This window comes from Artemia sp. Qi Xiang Cuo, chromosome 14 (genome assembly GCF_049724085.1).
Source record: "Artemia sp. Qi Xiang Cuo chromosome 14, ASM4972408v1, whole genome shotgun sequence".
NCBI classification, from domain to species: Eukaryota; Metazoa; Arthropoda; class Branchiopoda; order Anostraca; family Artemiidae; genus Artemia; species Artemia sp. Qi Xiang Cuo.
In genome coordinates, this window is record NC_142807.1 from 4456397 (window position 1) to 4476582 (window position 20186).

Below are 20186 nucleotides of genomic sequence, written 5' to 3' on the forward strand. Positions count from 1 at the left end.
TGTTGCTTTCTCGTACACACATTACCAAATTAAAGCGATGAAAGAGTCGATTTTAAAAGGCCAAATTTCGAAGTCAACACAACACCAATTGACAGAGTATTGACAGCGTTGACAGGAGCAATTTAATTATACCAGGCATATGCGCATTTATTTTCCTCGGGGGGAGGGGGTCGATAATTAAATAAAAAATACTTATTATAACTAGTAAGTAGTTATATATTAACTTATTATAACTATTCCAAGTATTTGCAGCGTATTAATATGAAAAATGTTTTCTTTTTCAAAATTAAGGTCCTAAACGAATTTTACCAAGTCGTGACCTATCTAAATCGTTTTTTCACACTGGAAAATGTTGGTAAGCTAACTTTCAGAAACAACTACAGTGCCGTTTTTCGAGAAACAATTTACAGGAAAAAAAAATACATATAATCAATTTGCATATATGCAAAAAATTCGTTTAATAAGATAAGACTGAATCAAATCTTCATTTACTAGGTACTTATTAGAGAAATAAAAACAATCGAGCGATTTGGGTTCAACTAAGAACACAACTTCAAAAAACGAGCGAGGTGAAGATGGTTGACGAACAGATGCAACCTCTAATTAAACAAAATAAATCGGGGAAACTCGCTATATAATAGAAATGAAATATAACAGATATTTTTCTTTTCCCAAATACAACTCCTCAACAAAACAAGAAAATCAAGAATTTCTTTCACCACATTACCCATGGTGATATCACCTTTCATTTAACCCATTCACCAAGGGCATGATAAAGCTAAAAAAAGGAAAATAGCTGAGAAGAACAAAACAAAAGCTTTAGTAAAAAATTGCACTTTTTACTCATAAATCTTCCCTAGCTCCTTAGATATATAATTATTTTTTAAATACATTTTTCCCTTCCTTAAGACGATTCGTCAAAAAAAGAAAACAAGGAATTTATTTAATGATACTACCACGGTGATATCATCTTTCGTTAGGTCATAAAAGACAAAACAAAAACGCAGTACGGTTTAGAAGAATAAAATGAAAACTGAATTAAAAGTGTTTTCTTTTACTCATAAATATTTTCTATCTAACTGAGAGGAATATAATAGTTTTTAAATATATCTTTCTCTTCCTTAAGACGATTCGTCAAGAACAGAAAAAGGGAGAAACTCTTTAATTATATAACCAATGGTGATCGACCATAGTTATGAAACAAAGGAAACTATTTTAGTAGAACAAAAGAAAAGCACTGTTAGAAAGCGCGATTTTTGACTCATAAATCTTTCCTGGCTCATTTAAAGAAAATAATTTACTCGAAATGTAAACAAGACGAAAACTATTTTTTCTTTAAATATTTATGACCCTAAGCCAGGAACAAAAATTGCCTTTTGTTCCTAATATGATTAAAACAGCGATAATTATGCATTTTTGTTCATAATTATGATGAATTAGGAAAAATACGAATTTGTTAGACGCTACTTCATGACTGTTTTTTTCTTTATTTTCTATAGATACAAAGGATCGCAATAATACAAATAAAATTACAAAGATTTAAGATCCTGGCAGATTAATACATAATAGTTAGATTTTGCTTAAGGAAAAAAACTTATCTCTACATATCAAACATTTCGTTGTAACGATCTCTAAGTAAGGAGCGACACAGCTCATTAGTAACCGAAACTCTAAGAAAGAGAGTCTTGATAACCACAGATACATCAAAAGAATCAAATTTTGATACTGATTAAAAATAATCAAAATTCATTAAGTTCAATGGTACCCATCAAAAGTTACGAGCCTAGGAGAATTTGCTCAGTATTTGAAGGAAGGGAGAAATATCCCCAAAACATCCAGTGATCTCAATGGAAATAACACCATAAAATTCAGCATATTAGAGAACCCCTACTGAAGAGGTTCCAAGCTCCTATATAAACAAATGGGGGATTTTCACATTTTTTTCCAGAAGAAAGAACACAGATGCGTGTTCGATGCTGAAAGAACACAGATGTTGTTTTTTTTTTGTTTGTGTTTCCCAGGGGTGATCGTATCGAACCAATGATCCTAGAAGATCGGGAGAGGGCTAATTTGACCGGAAGTCGAAAGTTCTAGTACCGTTTTAAGTGACCAAAAGATTGGAGGGTAGCTAGCCCCCTAGCGTGCCCCTTTTTTCTCCAAAGTCATGCGATCAAAATTTAGAGATAGCCATTTTATTCAGCATAGTTGAAAAGTTCAATAACTATGCCTTTGGGGATAATATGACCCCTCCCCCCAGACACATGGGAAAGGGCTGTAAGTTACAAAATTTACCCATTGTTTACGCATGGTATTTTTCAGCGAAGATGGAATTGTCCGGAGGGAATTTTACAAGGGTAGGGGGAGAGTATTTTACGCGGGAGGAATTTTCAACGGAGGAGTTACCCGTGAGGGTAGGCAATTTTTCATGAAGAGGGAGCCTGATTTTCCGGGGCCCCCTCCTCAATACCTTGCTCTTTACCCTAAAGTTTGACTGTTTGTCCCAATTTTTTAATAACGACTCATGTAACCCACAGACCGTTTGACTAGAATAAAAAGCTTTTTTGAAAGTGCTACAAAACTTTAGCGTGAAGAGCAAGATATTGAGGAGAGGGTGACCTCCCTCATCTACGGAAAAATTTCTGCTCGTTTTAAATTTTAATGTTGCTCGTTGCTTTCAGTTTATACCTTTTTTTAGTAAGCAATAAATATCAAAATACTTTTGTTTTGCAAAGGACAGAGTTTTGTAGATTCTAGCGGCAAAAAGCAGAATATTTTAGGTAAAAATTGTATTCTTAAAATATTTTATTATTTTCCTAGAATATTTTAGGTAAAAATTATTCTGTCCGCTGACTTTTAGAGGGTAAAACCCTCTAAAAGCAAGCCGACAGAAAGTGAAAAGCCCACGGAAAAACCATAAAGGTTCCTGTTGGAACCCTGGTCCCAGTTTGTTCAGATAAATGTCCCTCCCAGATTCCTTTCTTTTGGCCCCTTAATTATTTTCCGTCCCCGAGTTATAAATATTAATTTTCCTTTTATTTTGTGACGCCATTTTGGGTCCTCTTAACTGCGTACGTGCTTTATAGACCACGAGGTAAAGAATTGCGCAGTTAGGGAGGTTGATCAGTAAATTAGTAAGTCCTAGGATTGGCTGGAAAGATTTATTTACCACCCTCGTAACCCCTGCCGCAGCACGCGGCTAGCGGGCTGGGAGAAAGGGTCCTTTTTAGTCAGTTCTTATATACAACGTGTTGTGAATACAGTAAGCTTTTTTTACTATGTAGGCTACTCTTTTATTTTTTCAGCTTAGGTCGAATCTAAAAGAGTTAGTTAGAAATCTTATCGGTAAACTTTGGCTTTAAATGTGGCCATAGACCATCCGATCACGTTGGTATATACGGAACCGTTGGAGTAACCGCGGAAATCCTACTAATTTAGTGTCGACGAGGGATCTCCCCCTCCAGTAAGTGGCATAGCAACTCTTTGCGCCATTTTTGCCTTTAAAAGTGGTAACCCTCGCACGTTAAACATCCAATAAGTGGTGCCAGCGGTACTTACACTCCAATAAGTGGTGGCAGCGATTTAAGGTCCTATCAGTAAACCTGATAATAAAAGAATTCTGCGATTTCGAAGAGACGGGTCAATTTGGCCTAGAAAGTAGCCTATGGTGGGTACATATATAAAAATCGTAAATAGAAAAATTTTATCTGAGCTGTGCCTAGTCGGATAATAATAGGTAATAAAATTTAAGAATCAATAAATCACGCGAATAATTAACTTGTGAGACAAGGGAGGCTGCGCCACCCACAGATAATCGACAAATTAAAAGGAAATAATTTTTCACGAAAGGATAAAAAGAGACATTGATAAAAAAAAATTTCATTTGAACAAAAGACGTTAAACAAAGCTTAAAATAATGACGGACAAACGAAGAATTCAGACATGGTATACCACGGCTTAACAAAAATTGAATTTAGACACACAATTGTATGCGACTACCATTGAAAACGCCATAGGAAAAGACTCATCAGATAGAACCACATATCACTCAACAGGTGAAAAAGACATTTCTAGAACATGTGAAGAGGAAATGTTCAAACCAAAATCAGTAATAGAACGATCCCCGATCCGAACCAGATATGAAGAGAAAATTCTAATACAAATGCAGAAAGAATTATAAGCAGATAGAGAAACCCAAACAAAAGAAACAGTGGCGATAATACATGGAGAAAAATCATTGCATGAAAGAACGGGTATAACAAAACAAACTCACCCTTCAGAGAAGGTACAAAAAGTAAGGGAGTTGCGGGGAGAAGAAAATATTATACAACGAGCAGACTCAGAAAATGAATTAAGAGAATATAAAGACAGTGAGATTCAAAGTAGGCCAAGTAGCAGAAGTAGTAGAAGTTCAATTTCCAGCAGGAGCTCACGAAAAAGCACTCAAATAGATATGACGCAACAACTTTTAAATTTCATAGAGAATGAAAGATTAGACAGAGAACGAAAGGAGGAAGAAGATAGAGAACAAAGAGAAAGAGATAGAATAGGCAAAGAAAAAAAGGAAGAGGCTGATAGGATAGCCAGAGAAAAAAAGGAAGAGGCAGACAGAGAGGAAAGGAAATACATAATGGAAATGATTGCAGGGAGAAATTCCCAAGAGCCTCAGAAAGCTTCTACAATAGAGGTAATGCAGGCAATAAACCTGCAACCAATGAAAGAAAATGAAGATGTACATTTATACATATACAATTTTGAAAAAAAACGGCGGAATTAAGCGGGTTGCCGAGAGAAAATTGGGTGACAAGAATACAGCCCCTCCTTAACTACTAAGCACAAATTGCATATAAAGCATTACCAATGGAGTACTCAAGGGATTTTGAAAGACTAAAACAAGCCATTTTTGAAAAATTTCAACTCTCCCCCGAGCACTTTCAAAGAAGATTTAGAAGCGAAAGAAAACGAGACAACGAAACATAAAATACCCACAGAGAATTGAAAATATATTTGAAAGAAAAGAACCCAAAAACAAGCGAAGAATTGGCGGAAATGGCAAATAGGTGGACCGAAATAAGAGAGGAATTTGAGGAGACAGACATATTTCAATATAGAGAGTATAACAAAAATAGGCACTATAACAAAGCGCACGGAGAACTAACTTGCTATAACTGTGGTACCACGGGGCATTATGCAAGAAACTGCCCCAGTAAACATGACCAAAAACCACATAAAACGACAGCCTGGGCCCTGACCAATAATAAAGAAAAAAATTACGCATTTACAGAGTCGGATAAAATATACAGAAAGTTGAACGTCGTAATGGCAATTCATTCCTGCAGTGACCAAACCTATGTGCGAACTGGCCTAATTAATAGAACGGAGATAGACCATAAAAATAAGATTACAACATTATGTTATTATGGAGACAAGCACCCATGCCCGTCTGCTTGGGTAAGAATAGAAATTGCAAAGAAGGACGGTACAGTCCAGAGAAAAACGATAAAATTAGGCTTAGTACCTACGCTAGCAGTGGATGTTTTAGTAGGAGGAGACTTTGGAGATATCGGGAATCTCCTATCGTTAGAAGCGGCTTCTTTAACAGAGGAAAAATTACAAAATTACACTACGACGGAAAAATATGCTACTTCGTTGACAAGGCGGGAAGGTGAACCGGCCCATAAAACAAATGGGAAGGCTGTGCCACCCTATCGGAAAAACGAAATACATGATACGCGTGTTCAAAATGTTGATAATCTACAAAAATGGAATGCGGAAGTAATAAGACCACATAATATTGAAAATCAGACGCACGAAATTGATTTTTCACGTAAACTTGCAAATAATAGAAAATTTGCGAATACTTTTAATGAATATGAGACGCTAACAAGTACAGGTCAACCTTAACCGCTGAGCGTACCAGAGAAAAATGAGACAGAATTTATTGTACGCGCTTTTCCTATGTAAGCTTGAGAGATTTTGGCAAAATATGAAAAACCAAATGTCAGAGTTCAATTCCCATTTGATGATGAAATATTTGTTTCTGCGGTAAGAATAAAAAAGACTGAAAGAGAGAAGAAAGATATTAAGCGGAACTACAATAAAGAAAGACAGTCGAAGATGTGACACTAGAGTCCAATTCAGATTTCATGACGATTTATTTAATGTTACTACAAAACAAAAGAAAACTAAGAGAGAGAAAAGAGATATTAAACGGAGCTACAATGAAATTATTCAGTCAAAGATAGTGGATACTGGAGTCCAAATTAGATATAACGGTGATATTTCATTTTGCGCCAATGACAAAATTGAAAGCAATAGAGACGAAAAGAGGAATGTAAAAAAGAGACAGAATATGGAGATTCAGTCTACGGTGGCGAAAAACAAAAAAATGTTGGATGGGCTGTACTTTGAAAACATAAATACTAAGGGGGGAAAAGAGTCCAAATACCAAGCGGGACTAAAACAACATGGTTACAAAATAGAGCTGAATGATCTACAACGGGTTGGGGGAAAGTTGGGAGATATTGAATGTCGAGTCGGATTGGAAAAATTTGGAAACGAATCTGAAATTAGTATTATCAATTCAAAAGATATGTCGATCCTTTATGAGGGGGAGGAATCCCTTGGGGAAGATCCCCTGCGGGAAGTCGCAAAAGGTAGCCATTTTCCTCAATGCAAAACTGGCGGACAAGTTGTGATCCCTTTACCGAGATTTTGCCTTTCTGATCTTGAGTCCTTGGGGGATACTCTCTCCCAGTCACTTCATACTTCACCCAAACCGTTGTCCAGCAACCCTATTCATAGCTGTTATTCTTCATGGGAGTCGACAAGTATTTCCAGCAAATTGTATTCAGTGGGAGATGTATCCAAATTTCATTTTCAATTAGCATCAACGTATATTCTTCGGTTAATTATCCCAGGGGAGGCAAACCAGAAAAAAGCGATTCATGGTTCGCTCAGATTTTTACTTCATTTTCCTGAACCCTTATCGTTTTCACAGGCCTGTGTATTTTCGGCCTTAGACTATTTGAAATTATGTCAAGGGGCAATTTACTTTTTTATCGAGATTTGGGGTTGTTTCCACAGATGGAAATTAAGAGGCTAGTGCAGCCAAATTGTTCACGATGGCTGGCATCATCATATGTGCCAGAAACTGATTCTCTGCTCCTCTCAAATGTAAATTCGTGACAGCAAGAAAATTTTAGTTTTTAATTTGTGCTGTGCACAATGAATTCATACGAATCTTGGGGACTTCGATTTTCGAGACCAAATGCGGATGTTAGACGATCTAGACCATGGTGGTTTCTACAATGGAGACGTGGGGATGGCGAAAAATCCTGAGCCAAGCGGTGAAAAGAGAGAAGATACAAGTTTAGTGATTTTGAGTTTAGTGTTATGTATTTTATGTCTGAATTTCCAGCCAATCCAACGGGGATGTGGGCCATTTATCTTAGGAGGGATGTGTTGGAACCCTGGTCCCAGTTTGTTTAGATAAATGTCCCTCCCAGATTCCTTTCTTTTGGCCCCTTAATTATTTTCCGTCCCCGAGTTATAAATATTAATTTTCCTTTTATTTTATGACGCCATTTTGGGTCCTCTTAACTGCGTACGTGCTTTATAGACCACGAGGTAAAGAATTGCGCAGTTAGGGAGGTTGATCAGTAAATTAGTAAGTCCTAGGATTGGCTGGAAAGATTCATTTACCACCCTCGTAACCCCTGCCGCAGAACGCGGTTAGCGGGCTGGGAGAAAGAGTCCTTTTTAGTCAGTTCTTATATACAACGTGTTGTGAATACAGTAAGCTTTTTTTACTATGTACTCTTTTAACTTTTCAGCTTAAGTCGAATCTAAAAGAGTTAGTTAGAAATCTTATCGGTAAACTTTGGCTTTAAATGTGGCCATAGACCATCTGATCACGTTGGTATATACGGAACCGTTGGAGTAACCGCGGAAATCCCACTAATTTTTGGGGCCGACGAGGGATCTCCCTCTCCAGTAAGTGGCATAGCAACTCTTTGCGCCATTTTTGCCTTTAAAAGTGGTAACCCCCGTACGTTAAACATCCAATAAGTGGTGCCAGCGGTACTTACACTCCAATAGTTCCTTCACACTGAATTTTGGCTTTCCATTCTCCCCTTCACACTGGATTCCGGAAGGCGCCGGAAGAAACAATGAAGCTAAGAACCTGGCAGGAAAAGGAAGCCCAAAACGCGGCCTATTAACGTTTTCTATGGTTTGCGTACTATATACTATACGCATGCATTCAAGAGCACTCATAGCACTCATAACACGTATAAACGTAATATTAAGCTATTACGAAAGAATACGTGGTATATATGGGGAGATGTGACCGATCAAGTATATAACTATTAACTCAAAAGCATTCGTTTTGCAATTAGAAGACAAAGAAGATTTTGCCACCTTTATTAGAAATTCAACTTGCATTAGGAAAACTTAAAGAAGAAATAACTCAAGACTTTGGATGAACCCAGCTATGGATCCCTTTCAAACAAATCTAGTGAATGAACCGGAAGTTATTATATTGTTCTATATGAATATGTTAGTTTTAATTTTAATGTTTTAGTATTTCTGCTGATGACGATCGCCGCATATGTGGTAGAAACATCCAGAATTTTGCATCTGTTCTCACTGTCTAATAAATGGACTTATCCCTATTTGAACGTTTATTTGTTTCCCTATTGAATGTTCTTTTCGAACATAATAATGACTACCGTAGTAGTAAGTGCGTCCTAGCCACCCCCCCTCATCCAATGGGGCTGTATATAGCCATAGACTATATATAAAAGTTTTTTCCTTCAGACTTATTTTATTTGTCATTTATCTGTTGATACAAAATAAGTGAAACGAAGCAGCCATAAAATCAGTTGTATTTTATTATATAAATCAGTTACGGGTTACAAAACTGTTTGAATAATATTAGAAAGTTAAAGTTGAGTAATGTACGGAGCTGCTGAATAAGTTTGCTCTTGAAATAAGTGATTAGTTTAGCATAATTTAGTTTTAACTTCATATCTCGTTTGATAGTTTTGTTTTTCTAGTTATTAAGATATCAAAAAACAATCAGAAAAGAAAACTTAAAATAAAACGATAAAATTGCTTAATTGCTCCATGCCACGATACATAATGTTTTGTTTCTATTTAGCTGTTTGTGCTTCATTATGTATATGGTTTCGCCCATTAATTTTTATTTTCTAAAATAGCATAAAAATTTGCAGTGCAATACATTTATTCAATTTATTTATGATTATTTTTCGATTTTTATTATAATTTGCTGTTGCAATTTTTTCCGTAATTTGGTAATAATTTCGCAATTTTGTAATTGCAATGTAATTGCTTTTTACTGTAACTGTTTTAAATTCAAACTCACAAGCTTAGCCTTTGGTGTAAAGCTAATTAGTTTTTTTTTGTATTTAGAATAATTATTATAATTGTATTACATGTATGCATTTGAACGATGGGTGGTACATAAGTTTTTACTTTATTGACAAATATTATCTGTCAAGGACCCTCACTCTGAAGCTTATCAAAAATTGGAAAATTTTATAGCAAAAATGCACAAATAGCAAACATCCTATTTTACACTCTTTTAGCTTTACATTCAGATTAAAAAAGAAAAAAGAAAAAACAGGTTTAGAGACAGAGAAAGGAATGTACAGAGAGGGGGAGAGAGAAAGATAAAGAGAGACAAGAGAGAGAGAGAGAGGGAGGGACAGAGTGAGAAAGAAAGAAAAAGATAGATAAAGAAAGAGAGAAGGATATGTCTATATTGTAAAACTCTTATTTTTGACAACTAACATTCCGAAAAAAAACCCAACAATTATCCAAGAATTTGTTTTCATCTTCTGCAAATTTCATTCTTAGGGGCAGTGCTATTATTGTGGCCACGGGCAAGTTTTTTATTTTAAAGCAACCTAGAAACCACAAAAGTTTGGAGACACGTCTTTTGCTGTAACTTCGTATACAGAAATACAAATTCTAGTAGTAGTTCGGTGTTTGATAAATTTTCGGTAAGCTCTTCAGCAGGGGTGTCGTTGGGGGGGGGGGGGGAGAATTGCCCCCCCCATATTTGGAGCGAAAATATGGCGAAGAATTGCCCCCCCCCCTCCCAATAAAGATGCTGGAGCTACGTCCCAGCTCTTCAGGAGCAATTTCTAGGTGTTTCTGGCAAACCTGGTCACAGACCACAGAGGTCCGAAATTTAGGATATTTTGAATATAAAATTGAAAATGTAAAATAGTTAACGAAGATAATTTCTTAAACCACATTGGCCTGAACTAGCCTAATTTCGCATGACAAAGGTATTGTCCAGCACTACAGAGAAGCTGTTGAAATTTATAAATATCAACATTTAGGTCTAGCTTTAAACAGAGATTCTGGTGATTTAAGAATAAACGAGTCGTATTTCGGGTTTCTCAAAAGAGAAGCCGATACTTTACTAGTCCCTGAAATAAATCTTGAACAACTTCCTTATTCATAAAACGAAAGATTGGAACAATCTCTTACATCTCAAAGGGTGTCTGCAAGAAAAGATTTTTTTCAAATCCGAAATAAAACGACTCCCTTCTCCAGCTTGTTTGATTACTGGTTCGTTTTGTTTTGAGTGAATGAAATGTTTTCCTTTCTTTTATTTCTCAGTTGTTCGCTAGTATCCGTCGATGGCAGTTCATAATTTTTCCGATTTTGTGCAAATCCCGGATATTGACGAATAGCTCAATTTCATGACTGTTAGGTATTTGGTTTTAGCTCTTATAATCTTCCGTTTGTATTTAGTTTTATTCATCTTTTAAGTTTTTCGTTTTTTCTTCGGTTTTTTGGTTCTTTTCACATTGACTTTCCGCGTTTGTTTTTTGTTGTTTTTTTTTCTTCGGCACTTTCCTTGGATACATTATTTAGTTTCGCGCTGAAGGAAAGAGGCGTTTTTACTCTCGAAATATTAACTTTGTTGTGTTTTTTCAGTATTTTCATTTGGCCTTTAAAAACCTAATTTTTGCTCGTTTTTCTTTCTTTATGAAAATAGTTAACATGACAAAATAGCGTGATTAATTTAACTATTACAATACCTTAGTTTAATTGAAATTAATATAAAGAAATACAATTTAAACAATAATTTAAAAATTGAATAATTAACTGCTTAAATATTAATTACTAAATATAATACAATAATTGTAAAATACAATAATAATTCGAGTTTGCAACTAAAGGTAGTTAGAAAATCTATGAGCTGATGGCTTGAAGCTTCAAACAGATCAATAGCGAAGGGCCATAGATGGTCCATTTTTAGCTATTCAATTAATAATTTTTTTTACATATTTGATCAGCTTTGTGTGTTTGGAAAGAATGAAAAATGGTTTTCTCTAAAAAAAGGGTTCTTAATCATGGGCATAATATCGTTTATAATATATGTATAGCACAGAAGCTCTGTATGAGTGCTAAAAGAATGCCACCCGGTGAAGGCGGTAAAGAATTACCATTGAATTTGTAATTTATTGTACAAAAACACAAACAAAAGTGATAAATTCTAATTATCGGGAATTCTAATTTTTCCTGGAATTCTAATTCTAAGTTCCAACGCAGTTTCTAGAAAAAAATTAAACACGATTTTCTAACCCAAGACTTTGGACAAATACGATAACTATTTTACGGAAACTTTCCAGAAACAAAACCTATACTCCGGAAACTTTCTCAGACATAGCATAAATGAGAAAAAAAATGTTTTTACTAAGAAAAAGTTTATTAAAATCATCTTTGCTTCAAGAGCTCAAGGAACAGATGAGGAAAGAACCTTTGCTTCAAGGAACAGATGAGGAAAGAAGAAGTTTAGTTTAGTAGTGTCCCTCGATGTCGGTTTTTGTGTTATACCTGGCAAGACGGCAAGAATCATTGAGATTCGCGGAATTAGATCGATTGGAATCAGAAGAAAATATATATATATATATATATATATATATATATATATATATATATATATATATATATATATATATATATATATATATATATATATATATATATATATATATATATATATATATATATATATATATATATATATATATATATATATATATATATATATATATATATATATATATATATATATATATATATATATATATATATATATATATATATATATATATATATATATATATATATATATATATATATATATATATATATATATATATATATATATATATATATATATATATATATATATATATATATATATATATATATATATATATATATATATATATATATATATATATATATATATATATATATATATATATATATATATATATGTATATATATATATATATATATATATATATATATATATATATATATATATATATATATATATATATATATATATATATATATATATATATATATATATATATATATATATATATATCTTCATGTTTAGAAGGACCCTGTCTTTTTTTTCTTTAAAATCAAACATTTCTGTCACAATTTATAAAAGGGGTACTTTTGCAACTCATTCAATTTTTGAAAAATACAAGGACTTTGATTTTCGATTACACAACCAGTTTTTGATTCCAGCCAATAAATCCATATGTTTGGAGTAAACTAGAACAGGGTCAACACAAAATAATGACGAGGAAAACATTAAATTAAATCCCAATGGAGTTCCGAATGATGGAAATATATAATCTCCACCTAACTTGTTTTTAACAGAAATCGAAATGAACGTCTTAATTTTGGACAGCCATGGGATTAGACGAGACATGTACGTAGGAGTTTTTTTTAGAGGAAGGGGGGGGGGAGGAATTGTAAAAACAAATTTTATTCGATAATTGAAATAAGAAATGCCCAGAAATTCAAGAAAATTTCATAGATTCGGGGTTGGGAGGCAACTCCCCTTCACACGTCTATGCCCTTTTCTTCCTATAGCCCTGCCTCCCCTAACCCACGAGAAAGGTTTTGTGCGGATCTATTTCTATCCCGAGTACACAAACCCAAACATCTACGAAAATTCATCTGGTTTAATACTGAAGGATATCGCGAATGGGGAATGAAATTAAGCCTATTTGACTTACCAGCTGTTCCATTTTCAGTAACGTTCCCGAAGTAAACACCAAGTGGGAAAATTGGGGCGTTGTCGTTTATGTCCTTTAGGTTTACTTGTACATCAGCATACCCAACTAGCCCTTCGCCACCTTCATCTTGAGCAAATACTGTAAACCGCCACTGTGGTCGTCCATGAGGCTGGTCTCTATCTAGAGGCTATAAATAAATTTAAGAGGGCTAGTACATTATTTTAATAGAAAAAAATAGCAGAAAAAGTAAAAATAATTTCTTAGACCTCGCCTCCTTTCAATTTATAACTAAAATGCACATACGAGTAAAGGCTTACGAGTAAGGCTAGCAAAGGTTTAAACTTTTAATTAAAAACGTGAAATAGTTTTCTCTGTTATTATATAATTCCAATTTTCCAATTAAAAAAATATATATAATATTTGCTGCCTTCGCCTCTTTTTATACCCTTTGGCTCCTTCAACTTGAACAAATACCGTAAACCGCCCCTGAAGTCCTCCAGGAAACTGACCTCTACTCGAAAGCTAGAGTATTTTAGGATAAAAAAAAAGATGTTGGAAAGGGAGTAGTAAAGAGACTTGAGATAAAGAGACCATAATTTACGGAAACTTCTATTAAAATAGAAGTATCATGTGTTTCATAATAATGCTAAAAATTGTAATTAAGATTGGAAAAGTGTTTTGCCCGTTTCTACAAACTCCAATTTATTTTTATAATAAAACAATAAACATAATATTCACTCCTTTCACCCCCTCTATAGCTTTCACCCCCTTCATCTTGAGCAAATACTGTAAACGCCTACTGTGATCACCCATGAGGCTGATATATATCCAGAGGCTATAATTAATTTAGGATGAAGGAAAAGAGGGTGAAAAAGGGGTAGCAAAGGTATACTAAAAATAGAAGTGATAAAAGAAGAGGTGGTAAAATATTTTAATTAAGAGAAAACCAAGTGCGGAGAGTATTAGCCCGTAAGGCTGAGCTCCATCCAGGGGCTATGGTGAAAATTAGGGCGAGGGAAAAGAGATTGGAGAAGAGGCAGTAAAATAGAAATAGTAAAAAATTTTAGTTTAAAAAAAGCAAGCAAGAAAAGTAATAAATAAATAATTTCTTATTTCACAAAGCAATTCCATTTATAATTAAAATGGAAATATGTAATAACGGTGTTTTTTTAGTTGAAGGAATATATATAGACAAATAATTGTTATTCCACAATGCCTTTCCATTTAGGAAACAGGGATATAGTGAGGTCTGACCATGCGTTTTGTAACATGGTTATAACCCTCTGGAACAGCCTCTCGGACAGCACCAGGGGCTACGAATCAGTTTTTTTTTTACTTAAAATTAAAGTTTAAAAAGTTTCTCCTTAGTCGAAATGAGGGGGGTGAGTGGGTCCCTTGCGAATACCGTGTTTGTTTTTGCTTTTTTCTTCTTCATCAATTATTTTTGTTTATATAAGTAATAAATATATTATTTGACAGCTTGCCAGAATAGAGTCCTATTCAAAAATTTTTATGGAGGATTTAACTTCTTCTTCATCTTCATATTTGTTGCCTTTATTTTTACATTGTTGATGATTTGAATTAATTAATTGAGCCACTACACATGGATCTGACGACCTTCTAGTAGTGGCTGTGTATATTTAATCGATTTGGTTTATCGTGAATCGAAGAAAATAAACGAATTTATCTAAAAAAAAAAAATAATACGCTACCATGTATTTTCAATTATTTTTGTTTATATAAGTAAGAAATATATTATTTGACAACTTGCCAGGATAAAGTCCTATCCAATAATTTTTATGCAGGAGAAGAAATTTGAGTCTTTTTAGGTTGAAGCAGTATCTTAGCTTAGCTTCCTCGTGAATCTTAGCTTCGTCATGAACTAAGACAAAATTTTGTCGAGCAGAAGTCTGGCGAGGTAAGGAATAAGCTCCCTCGGATGTTATTTAATTAATTTTTATTGCATTGAAATTAAATTCAATAAATTTATTTGATTTATATAAATTAATGCTTAAATAATTTAATTAATAAATAAATAATTTTGTTTTATTGAGGGTACGAATTAAAGAAACTTCATCTCTTCTCCTCCAAACTGCAATGAAACTGTCAGCCAAAATAAAATACGAGATACACAATAGAATACAATCGAATAAAAAAAAATCATAAAACTATAGATTTATTATGTTTGTTAAAAACTGAATCAAACTTAAATTAACTAAATACAAATTTGATATGATATTAATGAAACAAATATACTAATAAACCAAATATCAATTCATTAAATATAAATTTACATAATTAAATTAACCTAAATTCAGTACCAATAAGAACAAAAACGAATATGCGTAGCTACCCCATGAACAAATCACGGAAGTAAAATATAACAAAACTGAACGAGGCGAAGGTTCAACAATAAAGAAACAACTGGAAATAGGCCATATTTTCCAGATAAGCCAAAAGCTTTCTTCTTTTGATTTTGCCATCATATAATAGCTCGTTTACATAAGGCAAAGGTTATGCAACACTACCTCCACCTGAGTTCAAATTGGTTCATTTTTACTAAATTTTTATTTTTATTTTTACTGGTATACATTCTTAATTCCCCCTACACCAATAAGAAATGTTTGTCACGCCTTCGTGGTGTGAAATACCCGGAAGAAGTAATCTATTCACAAAATACTACCCGGAAGAATACCCGGAAGAAGTTATCTATTCACAAAATACTAGTCACAACGTTGTGACAAAGATGATTTATAATGCTGTTGACAAATGTCAACAGCATTATAAAAAATAATTCAAAGTATAAGATTGACCCTCGCAAATAAGGATAACCCCTCTCTTTTATGGGAGAAGTAGAGCCCTATTTACATGAAATATAAAAAAAACTAAAACAGAACTAATTATATAAAAAAAAAACAGGTAGAAAAACTCGAATTCTTAAATGTAATTGAAGAAAAGTGCTGTTAAAACTTAAAAGGAGCAAAAATTATCGTGAGTGGGAGATGGAAATAATTCCGGTGAAACAATAAAATTAATCTAATAAATTAATCTAAATAGAGATCCCATTGAAATAATTCCTTGCAACAGTCGGGATCAAACAGCAGCCAGACAGTTTTCAGGCGTGGCTTCATCCACTACACTGTTACAAGGTGTTTCATTTGGATCTTCATAATATGCATGAAATGGACATAGCTTGTTTTTCAGAGAAAATGAAGCATATAATACTATGCTATGATAAACAAACTGCTACGATCTTACCCCAGCACTGGGGCGTCAATTCAGGAAAAAGTATGCAGAGGGGGATGGGGCTGACAGGATATAGTTTTCAAAATCTGGGGGAAGGGTGCAATTTCGTTTTTTTTCACTGTAGGCAAAATAAAGTGATTTTTTTTTTAAATCAAGGAGGTGGCGGGGGGGGGGGGAGAGAACCAGACATATGTCAAGCAGGGGTGCAGCTTGGGTTTTGAGTTCGGAGGAGAGATATAAAGAATATGCCGTCAAATCATCCAGTTTGCAGACAAATGCAAACATAAAAGATAAATTAAACTAAGATAAATCTAATACCTTGGAACTTTGAGAGGTGGGACTCATCCTTCCCCACCCCCACCCCTAAAAGTGCACCTGATTTCAAGTCCATACTGTGTGAAAAACCACGAAGAAATAAATCAGTACCCAAAATGCTGGAAAAAAATTTGGTGACAAAGTCCAACTCAGGGCCAAGCATCGTCTGGCAATATTTTTATAGATGCTTCTTTTGCTGGTCTATTTTTTGCGTTTATTGCATTTTTTTTTCAGTTGTGTTTTTTAGAGGATTGTTTATTTCTATGTATTTTATTTTATTTGCTCTACGTGTTATACTGAAGGGTAAATAAATGCTGTTTTATTAAATCACAAATAATTGCATTCCTACATCAATAAAGAGAAAGCAGAAGCAACCAACCTTAAGGACATAAATCTCTCCAGTTGTTCTGTTGATGTCGAACTTGTGGTTGGAGGGGTTTTCTGGATCAATGCCCTGACCCGTTAAAAAATAAACAATGTTCTGTGGCCTATCTTTATCCCCGTCTGTAGCAGTGACCTAGATAAAATAAAGATATTATCAACTATCAAAATAATATTAGTATGTATATATTATATTCTCTGAGGCCAACCTGACTCTTATACATGATAATGGTAATAAGCTTACCTTAGCTATGGATGTCAGGTATTGTGATATCTTGGAACGATAATTTCGACAGGACCTGTGCCTGTCATCATCAGGTTCAAATTCAAGACTCTTGAATTTGAATTTGAACCTGATGATGACAGGCACAGGTCCTGTCAAAATTATTGTTCCAAGATAACACAATACCTGACATCCATAGCTAAGGTAAGCTTATTACCATTATCATGTAGTATATATATATATATATATATATATATATATATATATATATATATATATATATATATATATATATATGCATAAATGTATATATATATGCATAATATATATATATGCATAAATGTGTAAAAAAATTATAAATACAAACATAATATAAATGATAAAACATAAATACTGAAAATAAACTATACTATAATATTATATATACTATAATACTATAAGATAAAGTAAATACTATAAAATATAAACATAAGAATAAAAGAAAAAATTATCGACAAAGATGTGAATAGTTAGCAGCATAATCTGTTGGACAACGTGCCTAAAAAAAGAAGGTAACATGAAGGAGGGACATTTGAATTAAGCTATATAAAAAACTATGAAATATATAAAAAAATATTATATAAAAAACTATGAAAAACACTTTAAACAATCATATATAGCTACACATCTCATTACTAAAGGCGCAAAGCTTCACTACCCCCCCACCCCCAGCCACTAAACAGCTGTGTAAGTTCGTTCGTACAGGGGCTAAACATAGGGAATTACGTTTGAGGAGATAGTTTGTAAAGGTGTAATTTATTATGGTTGTTGTCGGTTAAAACATCCACCCTGTTGCGTGTATTTTTTTTTTTTTGATTTGAGTATTTTCTTTGGTTTGTTGTTATTTGAAGTTTTGTGCCTGTGTGTGTGTGTATTGCTACGGCCCACGGGCCTTTGTAATAATATCTTATCTATATTTTCCCATTACAAGAGCAAACAGCGAACGTTAACATTTTAAAAGGGGAGTGCTGCTCAAGAAGCGAAAAAAAGAAGAATGCCCCCCTCCCCCACAGCTGATTGCTGAATATACAGCCCACTAAAAACATTTTAAAACTGCAGACGCTAATATTGTACAACAGGAGTGCTAATTAAGCAGCAAACAAAAGAGTAGTGCTATTGTAAAGTATAATGGAAAAAATACAAAGTTGGTTGTATATTTATGAGAAAAGCTTGTTAAACGATTTTTGAGCAATTATCTTATATTTATAAAAAAAAAAATCAGATACGACCTTTAGGAGTGAGATTGGAAATTATTATTCGATTCGAAAGAGTAGTAACGAAAAGAAAGTAGAAAAAAGTAAAGAAACTAGTAAAAAAAGTAAAACAGTAATAAAGTCAGATTAAAAAATCTGACTTTTTTTCACGTCCGTTTTTTTTCAAATAATCCTTTAGATTCATCGGTAATTTCCTTTATGCAGCTCTTTGTTTAGTTTTGAATAAAAAGATATAATGGTTAAAGTAAAAGACGGTAAAACAGTAAAGAAATTAGTAAAAAAAAGTAAAACAGTAAAGATTAAGACTATTTATGATGTCCTCCCACCCCAGACGGGGACGACCTGCTTTCCGTTTAGCCCTAGACGGTTGGCCGAAAAGAACAATCTTCGGCAATCTTTCATCCTTCATCCGAACATCGTGCCCTAGCCACCTCTGCCTTTCTTTCATTATAGCCCTAGAGAGCGGTATTGAACCACATTTGTCCAACAACAATTGTTGTCAAAAATGTCTTATGAAAAAGCGTAATTTTGCGTAGGCTACGAAAAAATTATTGCCAATAGTTGTTGGTAAACACCACCAACAAAACGAAAAGCCGATTAAGAAATTTGCTGGGGGATTTGAGCACTAGCATGAAAAATTCAATATTTAAAACAGAAATATATAATTTTTTCACTAAGAAACAATTTTTGAGATCTCTTGTCTTCTAAAGTTTTGCCTTTTTTGTACATGTTCTAGATGTGTTTATGCTATTAGTAATTATTCCTATATTTGGAATAATATATTGGGAATAATAATTCCATAATATGTTAATAATTATACTGTTAATAATCGTTAATAGTCTCCTCAATAACAAATTATTCTCAATATTATTTAGCAACCAATGGGGGCGGCGGAAACAATTAGCTTGTCAGTAATTTACATCAAGCTCAACTAAGGGAACTGGTCTTTAGAAATGAAAGATATAAAGTGAGTTCAATGAGCACAAAGAAATCTAAGGGCCCAATCTCATTCACATACAATCCATCAATTTGCCGAATTGCATATTTCATAACAGAAGCCTTTCCTTTCATTGCAACACTAGTTTAAGAATGGCTCGTTAAGAACAAGGAAAAGATTCCTAAATTTTTGTCTATTGATAATAAAAAGGCAATAAAAAGACCACCAAAAGCGTATAATTTAATTAAGAAAAGCTTCCGCACCATTATGGAGGAAATAAAATACAAAACTGAAAATCACAACTTAAAGTATTATCTGGTACAAAGGAGTCAGGCTAAAAATACAGTTAAATAAGGATGTTAGAGAAAGGGATCTTAATTAGACCTCCATAGCTACCAAGGTATCCGTGAACATATTTCATTGAGTTCTTGAGTGTGGATAAGGTAGACAAGTTAACTATATTCTTCGTAACTGGTTCTTTAATATCTTATTTAAAGGAGTTGATAATACTGATCTTAATTCAATTAATTCAATTTATTGAAATAAAAAAAAAGATGAAACATAACACCAATAATAATAAGGATCCTGGAAGCGAACTTGTTGAGGACCATAACAACAACAAAAATTGAAAATGAACAAGAGAGAAAAAAAAGAAAAAACAGAAAAAAAGAGAAAACACGGGTAAATTAAAGCAAATTGATTAAAAATTTAGAGATTAATAATATCAAAGTTTAGTAACATTG

At 33.4% G+C, this 20186-nt stretch overlaps 1 protein-coding gene across 1 annotated transcript in view; it reads right to left on the minus strand.

Annotated features, from left to right (window-relative positions):
- Positions 1–20186, minus strand: part of CadN (neural cadherin) — a 217471-nt gene that overhangs the window by 89027 nt on the left and 108258 nt on the right. The window contains exons 15-16 of the mRNA XM_089100597.1: positions 17029–17166; positions 13089–13275 (exon numbers count right to left, since the gene is read on the minus strand). Coding sequence (XP_088956723.1) covers positions 13089–13275; positions 17029–17166 — 325 coding nt within the window. The remainder of the gene's footprint in view (positions 1–13088; positions 13276–17028; positions 17167–20186) is intronic.